Genomic DNA, 27,174 nt, shown 5'->3' with positions numbered 1-27,174 from the left:
TGAAGTCAACTTTCAGCTCAAATATGCTGCTACTTACAACTTATTCTGGTTTTAATTATTCACTGTGAGCTCAGAACAGATGGTTAGTTTTACATCAGCATCCTAATATTCTGCACAGCACTTTTATTTTTCACCACTTTCTTTGCTTTTAGTGTCCAAAATTTACTCTGAGACATTAAAAAGTTTCATTCGAAGCCGTGAGGCGGTGTCACAGTTCTGCAGAACTGTGACTTGCTTTTGCTCTAGCATCACCGTTAGAACTTTTTCTATCAGCCTCGGCTGATTTACTGCCACTTAACTAATGATAGATTTAGATACACAAAAGCAGCATCGAGGTCGACAGTAAGCACGTTCAGGCCCTCATTCACAGACAGTTAGTGCCTCTTTAACCAAGCATGACTGATCTTTGCAGGGGTGTTTTCAGGATCTTAGGTTTATGCATATAATGCAATTGGTCTGACACTTAAACATGCAGGGTGGTGTTAAATAATTTAAATCAAATCACCATGTTCTCCCAAACATAACCAATAGATGAAAAGAGAAACATGGAAGGAAGAAAACAAACTGCATGAGGTGAGCCATAGTCTTCTGGTTCACCCTGTGATGCATCCATCATTCCAGTCCCACTGAAATGAGGTGCATCACAAGTCATTTAAAAAGCTTTAATGGTAAACTAGTCTCTCAGGGAAATCTAGGAAAATATTTCTGTGCTCTTCATCAGCATCATGAGCTTGACTTGCAGTTTCAGCAACCTGTGTTTTAACTGCTATGCATTTGGTCTGATCACGCTGTGTGTGCATATGTGATGCTTTTAAAGACCCGAGCCAACAGCAGAAACTGAAGCACAAACAGAAATACTTCTGCTCTGATTGAAGGTCACGGATCTCGAGTACATGCGTGTCTGTGTGTGCTTGTCTTGTACAGTCAAGGTAAAGGTCAGTACTTTATGTGAAATGCATGGGACCAGATCAAGTCTGCAGAATGGTAATGCAGCTGGAATCCTCTTTAAATCCATTTGACCTTTGCATGCAAACTCAGAAGAAGAAAGGAAACAGGAGCAGATGTACATTAATACAGCATCAGGCTGTCGGAGGAGGTCTGTCTTCACTCTCTGTTTATCTGTTGACTTTGGTGTTTGCATGTTTTGTGGATCCATCCAACATTAATAATCAAAAGGAAAGAAAAGGATTTCCAACACCTTGCTTCAGCCTCTGTTTTTTTCTGTGTAAACTTTGGTAAATGTTTCTGAAGCTGTGCTCATGCTTTCCCAAAGGTACCTGAAGCTATCCACACAGCTGTTCCCGATATCTGCAGGATATCTACAGATGTCTACAGAAGCGTGCAGGAGGCCAAATATGCACGAGTCAAGGAAGACTGAGATCTTGTTGCACTGTTCATTGAGTATCACAGGCCTCAGTCACACAGGCAAGGAGACCTATCTGTCTCCAACCATCGACTGTAATGGAAAGACGCGTGTTTGCCTGACTATCCTGCAGTCGTTGTATGAAACTGGTTGCAAAGAGGCATGCACTGCTACACTGGAAGCCTCCCTGTGACTGCTGCCATCCCTAACAGATTGCTATAACTGCCAGACTTTCTGTAGGCCTTCGTGACTGAGGCACTGAATGGTGATTATACTCTGTTGTAGATGCAGACAGTTCACCTGAGGAGCAGAGCTGCTCTCTGGACAAGTCTGTGTAGCTGCAAAAAACTGATAGGCACGTGGACATCCACTCGTTGTTTGATGATGACCTCAGCAGACCCAAAGATGCAACTACCTGATTGTACCTTCATCCTACTATGGTTTATGGGTTTGTACCATCTATCACACCAGCATTGTACACTTTAGAGGGACTGCTTAACTACTTAACGAACTTATCACGTTTTTTTTAATTCAACCTAAATATAGAAGCAATAATGGTGATAAAATAAGTAAAATCTATAATTTGGCTATACACAGACTCCAGTTACTGCACTTTAAATCTAAAAGTAATGGCATAAATAATGTGGTCCAATAATAATAATCAATCCATCCATCCATCCATCCATCCATCCATCCATCCATCCATCCATCCATCCATCCATCTGTCCAATAATAAGCTCTATGAGGTCCATTTGTGTAGAATTTGCCTATAGGGACAGAGTGAAGCAGACGGCAGATTTTATATGAAATCTATGAATATTTTAGGTCCTAGAAATGGTTGTCATGCAGTATGGGTGTTTTCTGATGTGATTAATAATTTCCTAAAACGCGTGGGTACAAAAATGGTTTAGTTTAGGTTTGGAGAATGTGGTGATCATCTCACTGACCACAGATCGCTCTGTTTTGGATATTCTCTTTAAAAAACTGTTGAAACAACTGAAGGTGACTTGGACTAAATGAATGAATAATTTCCTTCGATGACGTGAAAGGAAGCCTCTGTAATCAGAAGCCCTGCAGGGGCTCCTGTTCCCGTTTATTTACCAGCAGACGCGGTCGTCGTCCCTCTGAAACACCATGATATCAGCATGTTAACTGGAAACTCATTTCCTGATCGCACAGCTGCGAGTAGCGATCCAGCTGTGTGTCTGACCCTGATGGCCTCTAATGAGCCCCTAACGAGCCTAAAGGCCACTAACGAGCTCATAATGGCTCCTAACTCGCCTGAAGGTCCTTGAAGAGGATAACAAGCCTAATGCATAATTAGCATGGTGATTGGAGTGGCTATTGGAGCCTAGATCGTTTCCCGTCAAGATGATGCACAGAAGTACCCCCTTCAATCCTCAAACCTATGAGGCGATCGGTGCCGGGGGCCCAAACTCTTCAACAGAAAGCTGGTCAGAGGCTGTAAAGCTCTGAACATCGCAGTATGTGAGAACACATTAAAAACTAGTTGTTTTTTTTCCCTCAGCCTGTCTGTTGCCAACACTCAGAGGCAGAAACCTTTGCTGGTTTTAGGTCCTCATTATCAGGCAACCTTTCATTTAGCATGGACGATTGAAGAAATGTCAAGGCTTCACCGAGCAGCCATCCACAGAGCTCTGTGTACATCCAACCCTACCAAACGTCCATGCACTCCTGCAGGAACGTCTTTGACATCTGACTGGTTTACAGAGCTCTCAGGGTCCCCCCCCTTTAGCACATAAATGTGAAGTTCTGTGGTGGATTTTGGAGAAACTATACCATGTGTCAGCTGGAAATGCAGTGTGCATGCATAATAGTTCACAGGTGTTCACCTGGCAGGTCAGCCTCCTCATTTTTTGTCATGTACACAAGCAAATTCCATAACGTTGGAACTAGAAATCCTCTGAGTGGGAAAAAAAAAGTTTTTTTCAGGTCTGACCCTCATAAAAAATGGAGAGATCGCTGACCTTCAGCAGGACAGCCATGACAGAATATTAGACTTGATGTTTAGCTGTGTTTTCAAATGCACACAGGGAGCTGGATTTCATGCATTTATGAAGTTTTATATAAGAAACTGAACCTCAGAGGAAATCCATCTGTGAGCAGAAACAATGAACTCCCATAGCCATTGAATCTAATGCTGAATGTAATGGTAAAAACTACCCCGCCCCTTTCTAAACAGTGAACACTGGGGGGGGGGGGGAATGGGGTGCTAGGGCACCGTTTCCTCCCTCCAGGAATTCCTAGCAAGCTTTTGCAGTCTCTCTTTGGTGGTCCTGTAACTTAAACTCAGTACTTAAACCATGATGGGACTAATTAACGTGTAACAACATCAGCCTGATTCAGCACTGAGGGGCAAATGAGGACTGTGTCACGAGGTTTGGCTCCAGTAATGATGCAGTGATAATTACAGCACGAGAAAAAGCTCATCTATGAAAATATTAAGAAAGCTGCTTGAAAACTAACCATGGTGCAGTTTTCCAGTTTGATTCCAGGAGGAATTCTGGATTCCAAAGAATCCTTTATTAGATGCTGTGCAGCCCTTACATAGAGGCGCCATCAATAAACAAGCTTTCGTTTTTGTGTGTAGACAGAAGATGATGGTCTGTGTTTCTTGGTGAGCGTGTGACTCTGAGCTGAAAATAAGGAGCAGCAAATGCAGAAGTCAGGAATCAAATGTCATAGCCTCCTGATAACAGAGAGCAGCCCCTGCAGCCCAGGAGGATGGGTTTGTGTGATCAAGGATTGGCAGGGAAAGAAATCAAAGCTAAGCTGAAGAGGAAGAAAGTATTTCTTTCACCCTTTGTTTGTGGATTTGATTTTTCTTTCAACCGCCTGCCACCGAAGCACCGGCAGCAGGAGTCCTGAAAAGTGGAATTAAAAAACAACAAGAGAAAATCTGCTGATCTGATTTGTGACGTGATCATAAAATCATCTGATGAAGTGGGTCAACAGTATCACGTAACTTATTCTGAAGGGTAAAAGGTCTCAGGAGAGCAAAATGCTGCTGAAGTGGAGTATTTAAGAAGTGATTAAAGTGATCTTCAGCTTGCAAGAGAAATCTTTTTCTTCCAGCCATTTCACCCAAAAAATACTCCCCCCCCCCAAAAAAAAGGAAAAAAAAGAAAATGTAAATAAAATTTTAATTTAAAATGTAAAACTAAAATTTCCTCCTCAGCAGACCTCCTTCCTTGTTGAGTCATTATGAGCAGAAATCCTTTTTTTCTCCTGAATTGTTGTGTTATATGTATCACATATTTCATTGTCTATCCTTTTTTGCTACTTAGCCTGACCTGTCTCCCCAATGTAAAGTTTGTATATTGTATGTATGGTCGACTAGGTCTGTCATCTCAGTTGCAGGCAACTGCAACCGACAAATAAAGCTTATCCTTATCCATCACTTCACATCCATCCAGAGATGCACGAATGAAAGTCTGACATCTTATTTTTAACCTGCCACCAGGAGGCAGATCACCTACTAATCAGAAGGTTGTTGATTCGATCCCTGGCTGCTCGAGTCTGCGTGCCGTATATCCTTGGGCAAGATACTAACCCCAGGACTAAACTAAAAGCTTAGTCAGTACAACATCTACGCGTGAGCTGCCTTCTTGTTGTGACTCGTGGCTCAGCATACATATCAGTTTGTATACGTATTTGCCTACGCAGGGCACTTTCAAACTTACCCTACCATGCTTGTGTGCAGTTGTCCAAAACCCCAGCAGCCTGTAGCTCAGTGTGGACTACGCTATGTGCAGCTTAATGCTGACTGGTTGAAAAGTGGGCTGAAACAAGGATGCGAGCAATGGCAGCCCTAAAAAAAGAAAAAAAATGCCTTTAAAATGGAGGACAGATGATCGATTGGGAGCCGAACGGGAAGTTTTAATTCTGTCTGATGTCTTTTTGAACTTCTGAGCAGCTGACAAGGACATGCAGCTGGACCAAAAACCCACAGCTGGTCAACAACTGTGTTGCTGAATAATGACATTTCTGGGGGAGGACCCATGCTGGCTTGACTGATTTATTTTTTAAGGTGTTGCTTTCTTCGCTTCTCTCAAAGGGCCTTTACACTTTTCCCCCTTCTCTCTGAGGCTGCCCGAGTCAAAACAACAATTTATTTATTTTCCAGTCCACGTCTTCAGTCTTCCTCTGCTGACTGTAAAACTATTGACAGTTTTATTTCGGTGTCAGTGAAAGCACCTTTTCTTTAGCTTTGGTCCTTCACAGCACCTTGAACCGCAAAGCCCGAACTGCAGACTGCTCTCACAGAAGCCAGGTCACGCGACTCGCCGCACTAAACTCAACAAGCATTTCCAGTTGTGTAAATGTGTCTGAAGAGGATGATTTACTGTTGTGTGAGGACAAATTCACACAGCAGCTGGTCAGTGTATGCAGCCGCAGGATGACTCACGACTGACCAGCATTGTGGTTTTATCAGCGGGGCGGCAAAGTCCAGGAAATTGCCTCCTTCACACGCTGAGAGTGTTGGAGGTATTCTGGGATGCAATTATAGCTTCATAACAAATCCTTAAAAAAAAACATAACTTGTGGATGTTCTTGGTGTAGTTGCTGTAGTAACTTGTGTTTTGGTAGGAGGGGCCATGTAAAGGCCATGTATGGATGTCAAGAACTGTTAATGGAACAAAGAACCGTGTATCTGCTGCAGAGACACAGAAGAGCTTCAGGTGACGTTTATGGTCCTCGGCGGTCAGCAGATGAAGTCGTGCGAGAACAAACAGAATGATTTCAAAGTCAAAGCTTGGCGCTCAGAGTCGACCATAATTGTGTTTTTAGTGTCATTCAGGCATGGAAGTGTTCATTTTAAGTCCATCATGCTGCAGACAGAAGGTGTGCTCATCCTGCTGAGAAAGGATCTATTTTTAAAACTTGAACTTTAAGGGAAAGTGTCAAGTCTTCGAAGTCTGGAGCTGTGTGTATCGGTTATATTCAGAGCCAAACATTTCCTCTAAAATCTACTCATGACCCTCAAAGCTTTTAGTTAAGAGATTAAATTATTTTTGTGGGGCATGACTTGAAGAAAAACTGTTTTATCATATGTCTTTGGGGACCATAGGGACTAAGTAAAACACTATACGAATACAGGCCATTTACCATTTATCATATGTCTGCACTTTGAAAGGGCGCAGATTGGGATTGCTCAGTGTTGTTTAATTAGGAATCTGAAGGTAAGATTAAACGTGCTGGTGTCCTGTGGCTTTGAGATACATTTCTGAGGGGCTTCTGAGAAACAAATCGCAGAGGAGTTGCCTTTTTGTTGAATGTTTGTGACACAACTGCCACAGTCATTGTTTCAGCATGATTATCACCCATATTAACCTAAGAGAAATCTGAAATCATGTCATATATAGCATTATGTCATTTACATGTAATTTTGTGATTATGTATAATTTTCCAGTCTTGCAAGCCCATAATCTTGATTGTGAATAATGACCTCTGGACAGATGAATCATGTGTGTGGTCGCAGTTATAGCAGACATGTTTGGCAGCTGACCCCTTTTTACTTTAACTCCAGCTTCAGAATTGCTATTCTAATCACAGGCATGTGATGTCACAGCATGCATCCAGAGGGAAAAAGACGTTGGGAAAGTACAGACGTAGCTCATCCCACAGTGGGAGAAACAGTAGTGAAGCGTATGTATTCAGTAGATGGATGTCAAATAAAGCACTTTCAACCAGGAGTCAGGGCTTTGGGCCCAAGTGAGACCAACAGTTAGTTATCCATCGTTACCTTTAGAAGTTGTTGACTTCCTTTTCTTCCACTTGTCTCATTCAGGGTCGTGGAAGGGTTGGATACAACCCCAGCTGCCATAGGGCAAGAGGCGGGTTACACCCTGGACAGGTCGTCAGTCTGTCAAAGGGCTAACTCAAAGACAGGCCACCATTCACAGTCTTTTCAAGCTGTTAGCGGATATTTTGTGTTTTTTCTGTCAGAAAACTTCTCCCTCGTGCAGTTGTTTCGCAGCCTCACAGCAGAAAATCTATTCATGCAAGAACCTCGTAGCACCTGCAGTGGTGGAAATGTTCTGGTTTCAAGTTGCTTTGCTCCCTGAGGGACCGAGCTTTGAATTCTCCATCATAACAAAGTGCTTGAAGAAAGTGTGGAGCCATCTCTTCAAAAGCTGAACTAGAAGTATAACATCTTGGTTTTTAACTGACTTTAAAAATTATTAACATATTTTATTCTGAATTTACTGGTATTTAAATAATTTTTAGGTTCTCTTCTAAATTTAGCTAATTTCTAAGAGAATATTTTAAATATATATATTTTAGTCTATTCTTAAAATATTCTTGAGAGCTTGTCAGTGTTTATTTCCTACATTTTTCCTTTCGTATATTCATAACAGGTTTATTTTAATGTGTCCTGTTACTGAATCTGTTCTGAAATAAGACTTAACTGTATGAGTGATAGGGGAAAAGGTAAAACTCTAGAACTGGAGTGCTTTCTCTGGTTAATGACGTTTGGTGACAAACAGCTTTATAAAATAGGAAAAAAAGGTCACATGACTACTCTTATCTAAAACGCTGCAGTCCAAAGTCAAATGATTTTGATTGGCCAGATATCTTAAATATAACCGTTCCCTGCTTCTATCAGCAGTCACATTGGTACTAATGACTGGACTCCACTGGCTCTGGTGACAGCCTTACACGCTCTGGCATGATAGGCTGTCACACATGAAGACTTGAAAATGAGTGGGAGGAGACTTTGACAGATGATGTGACATTCTTCTCTCCTTCTCCATACTTTCTCTGCCCAGTTCATCTTGGTTTCATCTCTCCAAAGATTTTTTCTCCCTCCAAGTCCACTCTGGCCTAGGAGGTGCAATGAGATGTTCAGCCTATGTAGCGGCAACAAATAAAAACTTGACAAGATTAGCTTGTCAACATTTTGCTTCGTATGTGCCATCTCCTCTGTTAGTTGTGAGAATGCTAAAATACAGTATCCACGCACAACCGTGGAGATGTTTAGCTGATTACAGAATCCATCTGTGGAGGGAAGGTAGAAATGAGCCAAGTAACAGTCAGCCAGCAAGAGAAAATCTGGCTGCTGGACAGACTTGTTGAAAATCTGTTTGCTTCACAGTGTGATGCACTGAGCGCCTCTCAAGTCATTTCTCAACTTGAAACTGCACCACCACACTGCTCTTACCAACAACAGCTTCCTGACGTAAATGAATGTGAAGCATTGTGTCAATCTCAATAGATTAAAGTTTAGAATAACATGAAGCAGGTATGAATCCAGCAGGTGTGATGAATGAAGGGTTTCAGAAGCAGAAGGTCGCTTGTAGCGTGAGAGTCTCTTCAGACTTGTTCTGTATAAACAACTGAGATAAATGCTGAAGGTTCCCACTCAGTTTGTTTTTATCTTCTAAAGCAGAAATTAAATCAGACATTGTTGATATTGTACTCTGCAGTGGAGTTGACTCATAATTACACAACCTGTTTTCCTGGAAATTACATTGTGGTGTTTTGGTCTGTGTTTGAGGGACACATAACTGCTCTCTGGAGATTTTTCAAAAAGTTTATTCCAAAAGGTTTCAGTAAGTTAACAAACACAGTTCTCACTACAGTTGCTTTATTGGTGTCTTGTTCTCTGACATTTTAGACGTTGATGGGGTTTCTTTACTTGAATGACTGAGCATGCAACAGTCAATCCTTCTTTAAAGGTTTAGGAAAAGATGATTTACCACTAAAAGCTCTGTTTTATTGGTTTTATGGACGATGACCCCTGTCAGAGGATAACCTAGAAAAATATGTAGTCCAGCCACTAAATATACTTATTTTTAATTAGAGTGATCTGATCCCAACAAACTAAATCTGCAGAAGCACGGCAGTTTTGGTGGGATGTGTTAATAGAGAGAGGAAATGAAACAAATAAACTATGTTAAAACACTGCACTGATAATGAAGCCACTCTTCTGTCTGGTAATTATCTTTTTGCATCAGCATGGATATATCCATAGATCTTCACATCTCTTTGAGTCACAGTATACTTGTGAGACTCAGGTGAAACTATCATATTCTCCTCTGCATGAAACTGAAAAATAACACCAGCAGAAACTCTGAGAATCATCTTTAGCTGAGTTGAACTTTGCTGCAGGTGACCTGTGATGACAGCTTCTGTTGTTCACAGTCACTGGATAAAAGCCAGACTTTAGAAAAGCATCTGTCCTGCTGGGATGATGTTGTGAATTGCAGGTTGAGGGCCCAAACTCAGGACTCTAAAAGTCAGGCAGAAAGTAACAAAAAATGGACCTTTTATTAAGTTGATGGAAAGTCAAGCAACAAGGAAAAATCTAGCATTTCAGTGATTAGCCAGGCCGCCGATGAAGGCAGGTAAACAGATGCTCTGACAAAGAACAAGAAGAGACAGGACTATTTATACACTCTGAGGGCTAATCAGGAGAGTTGAAAACAGCAGGGAAACAAGGGGCAACTGAACACAATCAAGGAAATGAATAGATAGAAAGTAAAAATCAAGACAGGGCATGGGAGAAATTGACAACAAGTAAAAGTAAGTAAAACAGGAAATAAGAGGACCAAACTTAACAAGGACAAGAAAACTCAGACACAATACACAGAGAGCCACGGGAACGCTGGAATAACAACTGAGGACATAGAGCTGTCGCTATAGAGCCAGCATTACTCAAATAATGGTAATTATTCAAGAAACATGAGGTCTTACTCTTGAAAACAGAAATTGAAAAACCTAAATGGAAGCTAATCCTGAAAAGCAGAATAAGGAACAAAATACAAAGACCGTCCCACATGAAGACTTGAAAACGAGTGGGAGGAGACTTCAGAACGGAAATCAAAAACCAAACATGATTTAATTTTGGCTGATCTCACATTGACGATCTGACATGCCCGGAAAGCTTCCAGATGGGTCTCACGCTGATTTCTGGCACCGAATACTTTGTGATTTCATGTTGGATGTCAAACTTGCCCTGAGACAAGAAATAAAGATTTTAGATTCAATTTCACATCCTAACAGAGCACACGGCGTCTGCGTATATGGCCCAAAAATGTTGTATTTGGACACCCAAATTAAGACTTTCAAAAAAGGGCAACTTGTGTCACGATCTACCCTGAGAGCAGAAGATGATTCTCTCACTTCTTCTCACACTAAAACTATGTTTTCTGTTTGGGTTACATCTGTGCACCCCCATTTTAACCATCCTAAATACATCTGCATCATCTTGTACTTTATATCCATTTTTTGCCATCCAGCTTATTCAGCCTGGGGACACGGCTTTAAACTCTGAGCTCCTATATGACATAAATAAAAAATAAATGATTGCATTAATAAAACATGAAGTGCGCTACAGTGATATGATGTAAGATTTATGGGTGAGTGTGAGGTCCATGAATGAATCTTTGTGCAGACCAGTCCAAAATCCCCCTGAGCCCGTCTGTCAGTCACTGAATGTACAGCAGGGGAGAGAGACCAGGTTTGAGTCCTGAATATGAAACTGTACCGAGTCACAACGCAAATCTGTGACATGCTGGACGGGGTCACAGTGACACCAGCTCTGGAAAAAGTCTGCTTTTTATTAACATTCTGACAGTTTAACACAAGCAACAGCAGGACAGAGACTTAGTGCAGCATCTTTGTAGAGATGATTTTGTACAGAAGCAGGAGAGAGTCCCGTCCCCCCCCCGGACAGATTTTAACTGCAGAGAGGAGCCAAAAAGTTTTCTTTCATACTCCTGCTCCTGTCTTGAGAGAAGAGAGGAATGAAACCAGAAAGGCCAAAAATCCATATCGAAATAAAACTGAAAAACGATACTTTAGCAGTGAGCGCAGAGCAGCTCGGCAGGGAATAAAATGAATGGCATCCATAAACCAGTGCTTTTGTAAAACAAGGGAATCCATTTCTTTACATGCTGTGGATTATTGCTGACCTGACAAACACATTTAATTCTTTTTTTCCTCATTTTTAAAAAGATCCGACTTCTTAAATAATGTTTCCAGGCTGAGGGAGCCTCTCACACCTCGAATGAGTCATAATCATAAAAGATGAGGTTGTTCATGATTGATGTCAGATTAGATCCACTGCAGTTTGTTTGTCATTCTAGACAGAGCACATAAGCATCTTGGAAAACCAAAATCTCACATGAGCATTTTGATTTGCAGATAAAGCCCCTGTGGATCAGAATATATTACACTTTTTAACTGATAGCATTCAGCAGGTTTCTGTAACTGGTTGTCTGTGGCTTTCCACAAGCCTGTGTTCCTTCTCCTCTGCCTCTATCATCTACACCAGGGGTGGGGAACTCCAGGCCTCAAGGGCCGGTGTCCTGCAGATTTTAGATGTGTCCTTGATCCAACACAGCTGATTTAAATGGCTAAATGACCTCCTCAGCATGCCTTGAAGTTCTCCAGAGGCTTGGTAATGAACTAATATTTTGATTCAGGAGTGTTGACCCAGGGTGTTGTTTAAAAACCTGCAGGACACTGGCTCTTGAGGCCTGGAGGTCCCAACCCCTGATCTACACGGATAGCTACAAACTTGTGGGAGCCAAGTTAAGATAGTTCATATGTTTTAGTATTTATATTTCGCTGTTGTTAAGCTTGTTTGTGTAATTAATAATTTAGGAAGTAAATGCATGTTTATGGTGGAACTAAAATTATTTTATTGCTGTGTTGGTTTGGTTACGTAGTACCATGATTACATGTGCCTTAAAGACTCGTGCTTATAGTAAAATCCGGGCATCACGGATGTATGCAAATTAGGGCATGTGGTGCGGGAGGGGGGAGAGAGAAAAAGAGTTAACACGGCATAAGCTATAGGCGGCAGCAGGGTAGAACAGAGCCACACGGTTTTCCTACCGTAGTAGGTTATTTTGTTGAGGATAAGTTAAACCTGACCACTCCTGTAAGATGCAAACTGTGGAAAATTTTTTTTGTTACATCTTTTCACATCGGAGTCCTGTGGAGTTCTTTTTCCTCTTCAAACTGACGTACGCGAGTGAAGCACGGGAAAACTGGTCTCACGGCTTATACAAAACTTCTTGGCCATTTTCTGATGGCCATGCAGTCTCCTCTTCAGGGTTCACCGTGAGGTCATAGTGGTGTTCTGCCTGCACTGCTCAGGTGGTGTAATGAAAACTTGTTGACCTTAATGTGATTAATACTAAGAAAATAATCAATGATTTCCAGAATGACAGCAGTACGCCAAAAGCTGGAATCATACACCGCGGAAAAGTCTAAATTGCGGATACTCGGAAATAAATATCAGTGTAAATCCGATGCAGACAAAGTCAGTGATTAAACAAGGAAAACAAAGAATTTACTTGTTGCACACTATTTCTTACCATTTCTAAAAATATCTTGTGTCATTTCTTTATTATTTTACAGAAAGTCTTTTAACATTTTCTTTCATGTGCTGCAGTGGGCTTTCTGTGAAGGACAGGGATAGCTCAGTAGGTAAAGTGGTCGCCCCATGATCGGAAGGTCGGCGGTTCGAATCCACTTAACGGCTACCCTGAGGTACCCCTGAGCAAGGTACCGTCCCTACACACTGCTCCCCGCCTGCTTAGTGGGCTGCCCACTGCTTCACTGAGTGAATGGGTCAAATGCAGAGAAAAACAAGTAATTTCCCCATGGGGATCAATAAAGTATCCATTATTATTATTATTATTATCTCAATAGCATTGGGAAACTCCAAGATCAAAGATCTCAGCTCCATTTGGGAGAAAGTAAAAGGTTTCATTCATTGATCTGAGCATGCTCTTTCACATGAATTTGTTTTATTGCCCTCAGGTCAGTGCTATCATGCAGCCTTTAGAAAAACAAAGCACTTCTCAAATTCTTTCATACTTTCTTCTATTCGGCTGATAAATGTCAAGAGAGGCTCTTTGTTTTTATTCATCTGGTTATGAATAGGTTGATGTGTGGAGTTCTGCTCGGAGACCACAACGTCAAGCTGCTCACTGGCAAACTGAATGTTGAATGCTAGACTTCTATATTATGTTCTATATTATTTATAAGTGTTTATTTTATTTTTTCTTTAATCTATTTCATTTATCTATCCATTATAATGCTGGACTGACAAACAGAATTGCCCATTGTGGAATAAATTATGTTTTCTGAATCTGAATCTTTATTTTAAATTTGGTTATGGTACCCTAGACCAGCGGTCTCCAACCTTTTTTGCGCCACGGACCGGTTTATGCCTGACAATATTTTCACGGACCGGCCTTTAAGGTGTCGCGGATAAATACAACAAAATAAAACTAGTATTGGTACCGAAAAAAAGACGATTTATTCATAACACACGTGAAAAGACTGAGGGAAACAGAGTTAACGATAAAAACAATAACAAAATAACGCTGAAAACCGATAAAAACCCTGAAAACCATACATTTCAGACCTGAGCCTCAACTCTCGCGGCCTGGTACCGGTCCGAGGCCCGGGGGTTGGGGACCACTGCCCTAGACGAACCACAGCATGGCCAACTAATATCATGCCTTATGCTCATGCTAGCTTTTCACAGTGACAGTTTACTGGAACACCTGAATAATTACCACAGACTGAACATAAACATGGTCACAAGTCAGTATGTTTATTTCATAACCAAGAATAAACCTCTGTGGCTGAAACACAGAGCTAAAAAGTGCCAAAAACTGAAGTTCATTGATGGACACTTGCTGCCTCCAAAAGTGAGTCAGTCTGGATAGGCTCCCAAGTATTACAGCTGAAATAAACATTCTTACATTTTGATATAAAAACTGTTATTTCATAAATGTCATGGTTCCTGGGTTGTTGATCCAGTTTTTCTAGTTTGCTGTTCTCTGTCCTCAGTTATCTTTTTGGTTATGTGGGTCCTAGGTCTAGGTTCTTGGTTATGATTTAGTCCTCGAGTTTCAGTTCATGTCTGTTTTTCACTTAGTATTCTGCCTTGGGTTATTTGGTGTAGTGTCTTGTTGTTTTTCTTGACTTTCCCCTTGTTTTCCATTTCCATGGAAGTTTTCCTGGGTGTAGTTGTTCTCAGGTTTTTTACTTTCTGTTTTATTTTGTCCCCCTGTCTTGTTAGATTCTGTTCAGCTGTGTCTCATTTTCCCCAGTGTGTCCTTTCTTTCTAACTACCTCATGTGTCTATTTAATGCCTCAGTTTTCCAAAGGTCTTTGTTTTTCTTCATGGTGCACTCCTCTGGGGGTGTTTCTTTTGGCTCAAAAGATGCATGTCTGGCTCAGTTTTGCTTTGTATTTTCTGTGAGTTCTAGCAATTAAGCTATCCTTTCCTGTCTGCTACATAGCGTATCATGACAAAAATCTCTTATTTTACTTTTGCTAAGGTCTAAGGTTTGAGCTAACAGGTGCGGCTGTTTAATTTAGCTAATTGAAGTCACTGTACTGTATTAATGCTGTTTGTTTGGCAAATACTGCTTGCTGGAGTTTTAATGAGTGAATTTTCTGGATGTTATTTCTGTTACGTAGCATTAATGTGCCAGTGTCTGTCTGTATGATGCAAGTGTTCAGTTGATAGATATTGCTAACCAACCTTGCTAATATTCCAGACTGATTTGAGGCAAACTGGTTCACAGGTTCAACATTTTAGCCCTATAGTTTTAGGCAGGACTCAGACATGCTTTAGAAGTTATCAGTAAAATCTGAAAATCGTTTCTAAAAACCTACAGGAAATGTGTGGCATGAACTGCAGTATTGTAACCTCAAGAAAATAAAAGCTGACTCTTTTCACCTTGGTGGGTTAAAGCAACTTATCGATAATGTTTTTTAATTGGAGGAAGGAAGACAGAGCAGCTCCTTTCAGGTCAAATGAAACTATTAAAAAAATTGTTATTTAACTTTATGCTATCAAACTAGTGGACAAGGGTGGTCTTAATGGGACAGATCAAAGTGACATCTGATATAACCTCTAAATGCCTCAGACAGCATTTCACAATTTCTTTTCACTATTTCAGCAGGTGATAATCCAGGGACAAGCTAAAACAAAAGGATCCCTTTGTCCTCTGCATAGCAGGGAATGCGATGGGATGTTAGATCAATTTCCAAAGACAACTAGTGTCAAGAGAAATCAAAATAATCAATCAAAAATTGAACCTTGGGGTACACCACAGATTTCAGATAATGATGAAAATTAAAACCAACTCAGTGTGGCAAAGTTAATGCAAACCTGTGCTTCAAGAAGGGCTATCAAAATAGCATCATCAACACATGTTAAAAACAAAAAAGTTTAACTTTGATGCAGAGAAAGCACAGAACGTGGTGATATAAAGTGGAACTTCTTCCACTTCTTGTTTCTCTGTAGATGTGTTTTGCTTATTTGTATTTTCCCCACCTAAAGTCAGCAGTCTCATAGAACTCTATCAAAACTAACAGCCGTCCTCATCCAGCTAGAGAGAAATAACGCATGGCTGTTGGTCACTGGTATAAATTGCTGTGTCCCGTACAAACTGGATCCGCCTTCTTCAAAAGACTGGTTAAATATTGTTGGAGAAATCTATGCAATGGAAAAAATGACTTACATTTTCAGATTAAAGGAAGATATTTTCGTTGCTAAGTGGGAGAAGTGGACATTTTATGGCACCAAGAAAAAGAACAAAACATTTAAGGTCTATAACTCTGTATATCTATTGATGCATGCCCGTATAAAAGTACGTATATAAGCTGGAGTATGTATGCTGCGGAGTAAAGGCAGGCATGCATACGGTAGTTGATTAGAATTGGCACCCACACCTTTTGTTTGCTTTAGTTCTGTTTGTTTTGACTGTGTGCTTGCATGGTTATTTCTCCTGTAATGCAATACATGTTTATGTTTAAACTGTGACAAAACTATCAATAAAAATTACAGTGTCAAAAAAAAAATTGCTGTGTCCCTGTCAGCTGAATGACTGATCTGCTTGGCCTAATGAGGAATTTAAAATTCAGCTCCACGATTACACATAAAGAATAATTGTGATTAGTGTGACAAAGTACTATTGCGTCCCCTCCCCTGCCACCCGATGGATGATGTGGTTTCTCATTAAGTAACAAAGAGACTGGAGCCACTAATGCCAGCAAAAGAAAATGACGTGGTTATTAAATGATTTATGTTTGCATTCAGTGCGAAAATATGAAGTGTGATCAATGGTTAATGCAGTAATGATTTTTAGTCTTTGCACAGTGGCAGGACCTTGATGTCTAATTTGAAATTGTGTTTTCATAGAAATAGTTAAATAGTTTTTTTTAGTATTCTGTTCATTTTGCAGAATAATACAAAATCATTTCAGGGCTGAATCCTTCAGTCCCTCGCATCCACTGTTGGACTTCCTCCTCACGGCCACAGGTTGGACTAAACTGCTTCTACTGCACAGGGAAGCAATACACCATTGGAGGTGTACTCTTCAGACCTGCTGCAAAGTGCTTCACCTGTGTTTGTATGAGTTTGATGAAGACTAACAGGGTCGGGGGTACCGCTTACCTTCAGCAATGAGCCCATTTTTTTCAGCATTGTTTGCTTCAATAGAGGGAGACTCTTTACAGGCACCGCACGGAGGAAGTATGCGTCATTGTGCTTGCATTAGCTCTGTTTCCAGCTGTTTTATGACCATTTTCAAATAGAATATGAAAGACGTTTTAATGCTTTGCTGATGTGGAAAAGCTGGAATATCTTGATAAGCATAAAAACAAAAGTTACAAGATTTGTGTTGAGCACATGTTTTCTTTAAGTGATCTCTTCTTGTGGAAGGTTTTAATGTCACACAAGGAGCATCATCAACAGTTTATCTGATGCACATATGAAAGTAGCGGATAGAGAATATAAATACATTTAAATGAAAAAGCATTGTGTTTATTGTCCTTTCTCTTTAGCCTTCATTACATGTTTAGCTATAACACTCTGATTAAACATACCAAGGAAAGAAATACACTCTTTGTTGAACATATTTTAACATTTTAACTGTCTCTAATGGGTGTGGTGTTAATGCTCCTATGTGTTTGTTGCTTGTGTTTGCTTTTGATTGTGATGCACTCTTTGTCTTTAAGTGTCAAGTTCTTTGTGTGTCTCTATTCTGTCATTTTGCCTATGTTAACCTTCCTGCCTTCTTGGGACCTTTTTGTGCCACTGCTATGTGTTAAATGGCTGATAACCAAACTTGCCACAGGATAGTTTTTACCTGTCAATGTTAATATTCCAGTGTGAATTCCTTAAATCAGCCTAAAATGGCTGAGCAGCAGAAATCCCCACACCCATCACCCTGGGGACCATTTTCTGCCCATTGACTTCCATTATAAACGCTATTTTTCAACCCCAAATTATCATCATATGATTTTATTTTTTCTTCTTTTCTTGGATGTCAATGAAGACTCAGGGCCTTGAAGTTTTAATTTTTAAATTGCAAAAAAAATGCAAAAAAAATAATGGCAGGTCAAAATGTATGTTGGTGCCAATCTTTGGTCCATCTAAAGGCCTACTTATAATGACAATCACATATTACTTCAACTGGTTTTTTGTGGAAATATTTAGTTTCGTTTTTTGGTTTTTGGGGCTTATAACACAGGGCGCTCATGTAATAACACTGGGATTTGAAGGGTTAAAACAACGAAAATATAATTAAAACTTTACATGAATATTTCAGGGAGAAGTAGTTTTACAAGGTTGGCTAATTTAAAGTGGAATAAAATATGGATATATGGTCTTTTTATGGCGTGGCTGAGAATGGTCCCTAGGGTGATGGGTGTGAGTTTTTTAAAGGATGGCAGGAGGGTTAAGTGTTTTCATGTGTCTGCACTGTCCTGGTTAGTTATAGTTCCTCACTTCCTGTTTTGTTTTGGTAGTCTTTTGAGCTCCTGTGTGGATTTTCTTTAGCTGATTGTTCACTCAGTACTGTGAGTTCATATTTGTCTTCATTCATAGATGATTTGTAACTCTGAGCCTAGGTGTTGTAGCACTAACGGGTCTAATCTTGTTGCCCTTATTGGAACACAGTTTTACTCTTGATTTTGGTGTTGCATTCTAAAACAGATTGTTAGTAATTGTAAAGTGTGCCTGATATGAGACCTGACCATCCTCAGCATTATAATGATGAGGTCTAACAATATTGCAGTGGCTAATCTTAATTATCACTATGAGTTCTTTCTGATGAATATGTTCTCATCAAAGAGGTTGAAGAGGTAAATACTGATGTGTAGAAAGTGTGAAATGTAAAAAAATAAAGTATATATATCTATATATCTATATCTATCTGAGGGTTGTAAATATTTAGAAGTGAACAGTAGGTCAAATTATATTATTTGCATCTTAGACTGATAAGAGTTCATTTCATTGTTCAGATGAGGTGCATCTCTCTTAACGTTATTATCTTCCAGTTTCACTGGGATGTTAATCTGTCTGTGCAGTGCAGTCATCAAATGCATGACAGCGGCAGATAGGAAGTTGAAACTACTTTTAAAAACAGGTAGAAATGACCGAGGGGCAAAGTGAGTGGATGAGCTTCAGTCAGTGTGAGAGTGGCAGGAATCAGAAGGGAGTGGAGCAAAAGGGCAGGAGAAAAGTCAAGAAACAGGCAGGGAGGCAAAACCTGGCAGCTGATCAGAGAGGAAAGGACACCGAAGCTGCAGCAGGTATATGATAACAGAGAGCCAGGAGTATGTGATTATCATTGAGATAATGCTGTCAGACACCAGAAGCCAATGAAAACGCCTGCAGATGTCTCACATTGTCCTTTGGAAGTTGGATAAAATGAACACCAACTTAAACATTTGACATCATTCCTCCAACCAGCAGCTACACAGCAAACAGAGTTAACCCCTGAATTATTTAGTTGATGTTTACAGTCATTTAAATAAATTCCCACCCTTCAAACAAGCCTTAAAGTATGAATATTTTAGCTGTTATGACTACAAAAGCAAATCTCCATGTTTCTTCATCCCTGTGTGCAGAGACTGAGACATACAGCTATGTGAAAACAGTTTTCAGTTTCTTTGTCTCTGTGTAGACAAAGAAACCCTTACTGTAAGGAGGGAGCAAATACCTGTAAATGCATTTGGTTAGTTGATCCTTAACAGGCATAAGTAAAACTGTAAATGTTTTTGCAGTTTGCTGATCTGGAGTGTTTAGGTGTGTTTTAACATAATGCCACAGAAAATTGAGCTTGAATTCGTCCACAGTGATGTGATGGACTGAAAATCACACAGAAAACAAATCTAAAAGTTATTGATGCTAAACATAAATCTACAAATGACTGAAAATGTTGTGTTCTGCAGTCTTGAGACTGAAGAAGTCACTTGGATGAGAGACAAAATGTTTCTCCCGCTGAAAATGCTACGTCCAGATGAACAGAATCAACTTTGTGCGATTTCCTTAGCTGGATGGCTGGGCATGTTACAATTACATGGACAATTACTGCATCATTGGAATGAGGGGAGTTTGGAAGGTGTGAGGAATCAGGTAGCTGAAAATGGGAAGAATGAAAAGACTGGAGAGGAGCAGTGAGGGAGCGAGCTACTTGTGGAGAAAGTGTAAGACTTTAAGTTTGCTGCTGTTACCCTGATGTTTCATCAGTGTCCACAATGAAGAGCAGCTTGTGCCCGTTTTAAAGTGTGAACTGGGCTGTAAATGTTTTTCTTTCACATAAGATTTTAAATAAGTTAACTGTTTTCGTTACCTGGGTACATGTAAAGTGTTTTATCATGTTCTTATTGTTTTATTCCATAAACGTTTTACTGACATTTCCCCCCATCCCTTGCAGGTATAAGGCCATAGTAAACCCCATGGACATCCAGACATCCAGCGCTGTCTTCTGGACGTGTCTGAAAGCTGTTTCTATCTGGCTGCTTTCCGTCCTGCTGGCTGTTCCTGAGGCTATTTTCTCCCAAGTCGTCTCCATGCAGGTACCATAACGTACATCAACTCCTGCAAACAGTACTAGTATTATAAGTTTCAAGTTTTATTGTCATATACAGATAAACAGTGTAGCCACATTTACCCGTAACGAAATTCTTTGGCTCATTCTCCTCAGCTTTACATGAACAAGGCGACAACAACTACAACTACAGCAACAAATAACAAAATACTAAACTATAAAATATTAAGAGAATTTAAGACAGTTATTTGGTATTTACATTTTGTGAAAAAAAACTTGCGCAGTGAGGATTTTAAAGTGGTTAAAGTGACAGTGTGTGTAGAGTCCAGTAGTTGTAGTGAGTGTGTAATAGTGTGTGCAGAATGTCAGCAGTCCAAAAGCCTGATGGCTTGTGGGTAGAAACTATCTCTGTGTGTGCTAGTGCGGGTCTGAATGCTCCTGAACCACCACCTATCATCATCAATTTCAGGAGCGGGACCACGCCTCATTCACGCCCCTTCCGGCCTCAGGCTATATATATATTCATGCCCCCCCTTTTTTTTCCCTTCTCTTCTCATTTTCCTTCTTTCACTTCTCGTTAATACATAGAGTTTGACAGACCACGTGACTTTCGCGCATTGCATGCCGGGAACTCGTGGCAAAACAATCCAAGTACCGCATCAAACGCAAGCATTTGCAGCACCGCAAAACGTTCATTCTCCGGTTCCAATACCTTCTTGCTTTATCTTTGTGCCCCAAAAAAGTTATGTACACAACAAAGGAGAACAATGCCGGTCCGTACAAAGACAGACTTTATGAAAAGTCAAAGAAAAGATACGAGGAAAAAATCAATCGAGTGAAAGGGTTAGACCCGTACGAGCACACAGAGTGGACAAAATACGTTAGCGTGCTGCCCAACTTTCACCACACTCATATTTATAATTATACGGTTCTTGGAGTGAGTGCATACACTCATTGTCATGGTGAATTGGATTAAAGGACTCAGGTGCGAGACTCCTTGCAGAATGACAGTGGATTTATTTACAGTGAAAAGGTGAGTTAACAGTTCGAGTCTATAATCCAAAAAGGGCAGTGCAGTGATACGGCGACCTCTCCTCACGGTGACAGTGCAGTAATAATCCACAACAACTCCTGGTGCCGGCTCCTCCTCCAATCCTTGAACCCTGGAGGCAGATGAGAAAAAACACACGCTCAATAACGAAAACGTCCTCTCCTTCACAAACCGGGTATGCTAATCATGACTACGCTACCCGGTTTAGTTCAACGTTCCAGCGTTGGTTGTGACTCAACCGCCCCGTTAAATAGGTCTGCGCTGGCAAGGTAATTCTGCACAGGTGCGATGATTCTAGCTTAGGACACTCCCCTCCGGTCAACTGCCGTTCCGTGCCACGGCTTCCGGAAGTACATGTTCCAGCAGAAAAACACATGCCCAGGATGGAGAGGAGAACACGACACAGTACACACAAACACCACAACAAATTTGCAAGACGATCAGTGAGGACCGTCTAGCCATGACAGTACCCTCCCATTAACGGGAGCCTCCCGGCGACCGACCAAATTTGTCAGGGTGCCGGCGGCGGAATTCCTTCACCATAGCATCATCCAGAATTGCAGACCGCGGCACCCAAGCACGCTCTTCCGGACCATACCCCTCCCAATCCACCAAAAACTGGAAGCCCCTACCGCGACGCCTGGCATCCATAATCCGCGTGATGGCATAAGCAGGAGCGCCGGCAACAACCCGGGCGGGTGGCGGGGGCCTGGAAGGCGGGCACAAAGGGCTGGTCCGGACCGGTTTCACCTGGGAAACATGAAACACATTATGAATCCTCATGTTGCGAGGAAGGGCCAAACGAACAGACACCGGATTCAACACAGCTTGGATCGAAAAGGGCCCAATAAAACGCGGGGCCAACTTCTTGGATTCAGTTCGTAAGGGAATATACCTGGAAGAGAGCCACACCTGCTGTCCAACACGATAGGCAGGGGCCGGAGTGCGGCGACGATCGGCCAACCTCTTATTCTGCGCCGTCGTCCTCAACAGAGCCGCCCTGGTGGCGCGCCACGCCCGCCTGCAGCGTCTCATATGATGCTGAACAGAGGGAACGGCCAGCTCACCTTCAGTGATGGCAAGTAATGGTGGCTGGTACCCCAGCGACGCTTCAAACGGAGACACACCAGTGGCTGCCGACGTGCTGGAATTGTGGGCGTACTCAATCCAAGCCAACTGGTCACTCCAGGTGGATTGGTTCGAGGAAACCACACAGCGTAACATGGTTTCCAACTCCTGATTCGCCCTCTCCGCCTGACCGTTCGTCTGAGGATGAAAACCTGAAGACAAACTCACACAGGCCCCTAGTCCTGAACAAAACGCCCTCCAGACCCAGGAAGTAAACTGGGGGCCCCGATCAGAAACAATGTCTTGTGGAATCCCATGTAACCGAAAAACATGCTCGGTAAGGAGCCGAGCCGTCTCTAAGGCAGTCGGGAGTTTGGGCAACGCCACAAAGTGCGCCGCCTTGGAAAAACGATCTACAACAGTTAGTATGGTCGTGTTACCTGATGACGACGGTAGACCAGTGACAAAATCCAAAGCAACATGCGACCAGGGGCGCTTGGGGACTGGCAGAAGGTGCAAGAGACCGGCCTGGGGGGCACTGGGGGTCTTATTGCGAGCGCAGGTAGGGCAGGCCGCAACGTAGTCCCGAACATCCCTGAGAAGAGAGGGCCACCAAAACAAACGTCGCAGGAAACTCACAGCTACTGACGGGCCTGGTCGTTTCCCCGAGAGGGGCATGCGTCAGCAAAATGTCCCTTCTTTCCACATGCAAAACACTCACCCGTCTGGCGTCTCTTCCTCCAATCTGTGGAGCTCAACCGTGCTCCGCCTAACTGCATCGGCTGCTCCTCCTCTTCCGCTGGCCGCGGGTCCGTCCCCTTCCACTCCAGGGCCGGTAATCCAGTCCGCCACCCAGCGCCTCCCGGTGTCCGCTTGCTGAACTCCCGAAGGTGATCGTCTAACTTAATACATAAATTAATCAATGCACTCAAGGTTTTAGGCAATTCTTTGGAAGCCAACTCACGCTTCAGTCCCTCGTTCAGACTGTTCAAGAAAGCTCCCCGGAGCGCCGTTTCCTCCCAACCAGTCTCCTCAGCAAGAATCCAGAAATCCACCGAAAAGTCAGCGACACTCCTCCGGCCCTGTTTCAAAACAAACATCCTATGTGCTGCACTGTCAGGGTTAGTTCCTTTATCAAAAACACTTCGAAATTTGCTCAAAAAATCAGTTTAGGAAATCTGAGGCTGGGAGTTTAGGACCGCTTGTGCCCACTGCAAGGCTCGACCTGTCAACAGCTCCACCATCAGGGTGATTTTAGAACAATCAGTGGCGTAAGCCTGAGGCTGCTGCCTAAACGTGAGGGCACACTGCATTAAAAATCCCCTACTCTTGTCCAAATCTCCGGAAAATTTTTCTGGGACTGGCAACAAATGTTCACACTGTGGCGGAGGAGGGGAGGGGGGCAGTGGGCAAGCAGCAGCGACGTTGATCGGAGGTGGCAATGGTAAAGGCCCCCCAGCAGCTCCAGGTGGAGATAGCAACATACCTTTTAGCTCTGTCACAACCTGGATTAGCGCTGATTGCTCCTTGGAGAAATGTTGTAACATGTTCTCATGGCGTTCTAGTAGCGCCGCCTGGAGCGACAGCTCGCGCCGCCAAGGTGAGTCCACTTGGCTGGAACGATGGAGAGGAGAACACGACACAGTACACACAAACACCACAACAAATTGGCAAGACGATCAGTGAGGACCGTCTAGCCATGACACTCATGAAGTTTAGTAACTTCAGGTCACTGCAACAAGCCCAGGTACAGTTTACCGACGGATGGGACAGGACCTTGAAATGCACCGTGTAGAACGAAAGACCATCGTACATATCATAAGTTTACCAGTCTCACAAATCGTCTTCATAAATACACATTCGTTAACCGTTTATTAATAGGACCTTTGAGCTCAATGGTAATTAATTAGTGGAAATAATTTCTGGTACGTGTTACAGAAATGTAGCAGTGACAATAATATTGTATACTGTAATCGCACTGGGCAATTAGTGATACAAAACAACTGTTTTATCCTGGGAATAAAAGTATATGTTTTTGTCAATGTACCATAATAACAGAAGCGAAACACAATATTGTGTCAGGACAATTCACTATTTATGCACAATAAACAAAGGAGCATAACGCGACAATTTCTGTTCAGCGCCAGACTTGCTTGTAACCTATATCACCAATTATGTTAAGAAAAATGACGTATTAACTAGGGGTGCAACGATACACAAAATTCACGGTTCGGTTCGGTTCGATACTTTGGTGTCACGATTCGATATTTTTTCGATACAAAAAAAATGTTCATGCCTTTTTAATTTGTCATTTATTAAAATTATAAATATATATTTTAACTCAAAAGTACAGTTTTTAAATTTAACCCTAACCCTTGTGCGTGTTTTTTATTTTGACAGCGAATGCGCACCTGCGGACCACTTATGTGCAGCCCTGGTTATTTAGCTCGTCATATTGCAGCCACAGAAATTCTTTTGTCCATGAAACCATAAAGCTGCACTTTCTTTTTGCCTTATAGTCTGATTTGTCATAACTTCTCCGTTTTGTGGTAAGCTTTTCTTTGGCTGTCACTTCTTCACCCTGACCTGTCTTATTTGGCTCAGCAGAACTGAAATATATATCTGTCTGTGAAGGTTCTCAGTCATCCAGGTCATCGTAGTGAAATATATATCCTGCTGCTTTTACACACGCACTCACATAAGCTCAGCGATTCTCTGCGCGATCAACCTCTCACATGTTTAAGCTTGCTGCGGGAGATTTCACTTGTCATGTTTGCACAGTAAGCTAACGATTGATAAGACGATGTCAGAGGAATTGGTGCACAAATTATCATCACTCACAGATCAGTGCTGTCGCTCTCTATACACAGTTCGCACGATTGCAAAGTGAAAGCAAAAAAAACAAGCGCAAATTCAAACGCGATTTCAATATGTCACATATTGACAGTGGCTCACCGATGCCAATGACATAATTACCCAGCTACATTTCCGAAAGAATGCAAAAGCATTGACATATATTTTTCCTTCCTACAATAGCCCGACGGGCAGGGCAGAGATAGATTTTGGTAGCCCGACTGGAAAAAATCGCTAGCTCCAGGACGTTGGGCTAGCGATATTGCGAGCCCTGTATCTGATTGAGGAATCACTCATCTTTGGAAAAGAGAGTTTATTACAGAGAAATGTCTCTTTCCAAAATAAAAGCTATACTATCCGCTTCTTCTGGGCTATATTCTCAGCAGCATATTAAACAGCTGTCTAAATGACTCGGCTAAAGTTAGTAGCATGCTTGTTGTTTTTGTCTTTGCACTAGGATGATGTCGGCGTAAATGTGCAGTCATATTCGTTGTGTTCCCACTAGTGCTTTCAGGTTAATCTCGTTGAAATGACCTTAACGCCACAACACGGCAAATCTCCGTTAACGAGCTACCGCCGATCGCCCCATGCATGGGGCTAGACGGCCAACACGTTAACGAGCTAACTGCGCTAACACACTAGTTCCCACCCATGTAATTGAGCATTGCATGGCACATCCAACATACTGTTTTACTTTAGTCCATGACTCGCTTACCTTCAGGGTCATACGTCACATGAAAACCAAAATAATTCCAAACGCCAGATCTGAATGAGGGTGGGGGAGGTCCATGTTGTAAGGAGAGCTTAACTTCTGTCTCGCTAGCTTTCCCTGCGCTCTTCCTTCTGACGATGCTGTCTGTGTTGAGCGCTCAGTGAATCTGCGTTCGACTACTCCGCCTAGGCTGCACTGTCGACCCTAGGCGGAGTAGTCGAACGCAGATTCACTGAGAGCTCAACACAGACAGCATCGTCAGAAGGAAAGTTGATAAAATAAATTACAAATTTTGTATTGTTCGATACATATGCGTACCGAACCGAAAGCACTGTATCGAACGGTTCAATATCGATACGAATATCGTTGCACCCCTAGTATTAACTACTACAAAACACTTACCTTTGTGTAAATGCTTGGAGCAGACTAACCTGTGAGCTGGAGGGTTCTGGGACGTTATATTTGGTCTTTGAATGGCTGCAATCCAGGCCATCCGTCGCCTCTTTGTTACTTCGGAAACATGGCTCAAACAATTTCTCTTCAACGACATAATCCGATAACAACCGATCTCTTTACCCGTCGGCTTCCAGTGGCTGTCATGCGACCAGCTATTGCAGTTAATAATACAACAGCTTCTTGACATTTTTTGTGTTTCTTTTTATCGCTGTGTAATGTAATTTCAATTGAAAGCCTGCGTGCGCTAGTACCTCTTGCCACGAGTTCCCAGAATCCTTTGCGGTTTTACCCCTGAATGACGTCACATTCTCAAGCTCTATGGGGATCTGCCCGGCCCGGGAGCCGCTGCCAGTCCCCTTTGAGGCCTTCAAACCGCAGCACCAGTTCATAGTTCATCGCTTATCGTTACTGAGGATGTGGTCCCAGCTAGTGAAGTACTAGTACAAGTATTAGAAAATTCTGCACTGGCCTCAGCATCAGACCCTCTGGAGAGAAATGTGCAATGTCATTGGAGGGTAAAACGCTGCAGAATAATGTGGTAAACGTTTCACTTTACAGTCCATGTTCCCCTCCTTTACCCGAACACGTCTTCACACTCCCCCCTTGCCCCAGTGGCCACAGGCTGGGCATCGATCTGCTGCGTTTTCGTGCTGGGATGGTGGATGACGAGAGCTGATGAAATGTCTCTGCTCGCTGATGTAAGAAACGTATTAGGGCAATCTCACGCAGGGTGACACAAAACAACCAGGATCGTTGTTTCTGAGCGATTTATAGAATATTAACGTGCTGCGTTTCCTCTGTCAGAGGAAACATTTAGTTTGTGTAC

The 27,174-nt window shown here is 42.1% G+C and overlaps 1 protein-coding gene across 4 annotated transcripts in view; it reads left to right on the top strand.

The window, feature by feature from the left end:
- The window catches only part of nmbr (neuromedin B receptor), a 97,951-nt gene that overhangs the window by 19,494 nt on the left and 51,283 nt on the right, over positions 1 to 27,174 (top strand). For 3 of the 4 annotated variants that reach the window (XM_023152701.3, XM_023152702.3, XM_004561091.5), the window contains exon 2: positions 20,095 to 20,236. In XM_023152701.3, coding sequence (XP_023008469.2) covers positions 20,117 to 20,236 — 120 coding nt within the window. In that variant the 5' untranslated portion in view covers positions 20,095 to 20,116. Of the gene's footprint in view, positions 1 to 1,648; positions 1,812 to 20,094; positions 20,237 to 27,174 lie in introns of all 4 variants that reach the window. The other variant, XM_076874197.1, reaches the window with a different exon arrangement.

Source organism: Maylandia zebra, linkage group LG15 (genome assembly GCF_041146795.1).
Source record: "Maylandia zebra isolate NMK-2024a linkage group LG15, Mzebra_GT3a, whole genome shotgun sequence".
Classification (NCBI taxonomy): Eukaryota; Metazoa; Chordata; class Actinopteri; order Cichliformes; family Cichlidae; genus Maylandia; species Maylandia zebra.
This window is presented reverse-complemented; position numbering and strand designations above follow the sequence as displayed.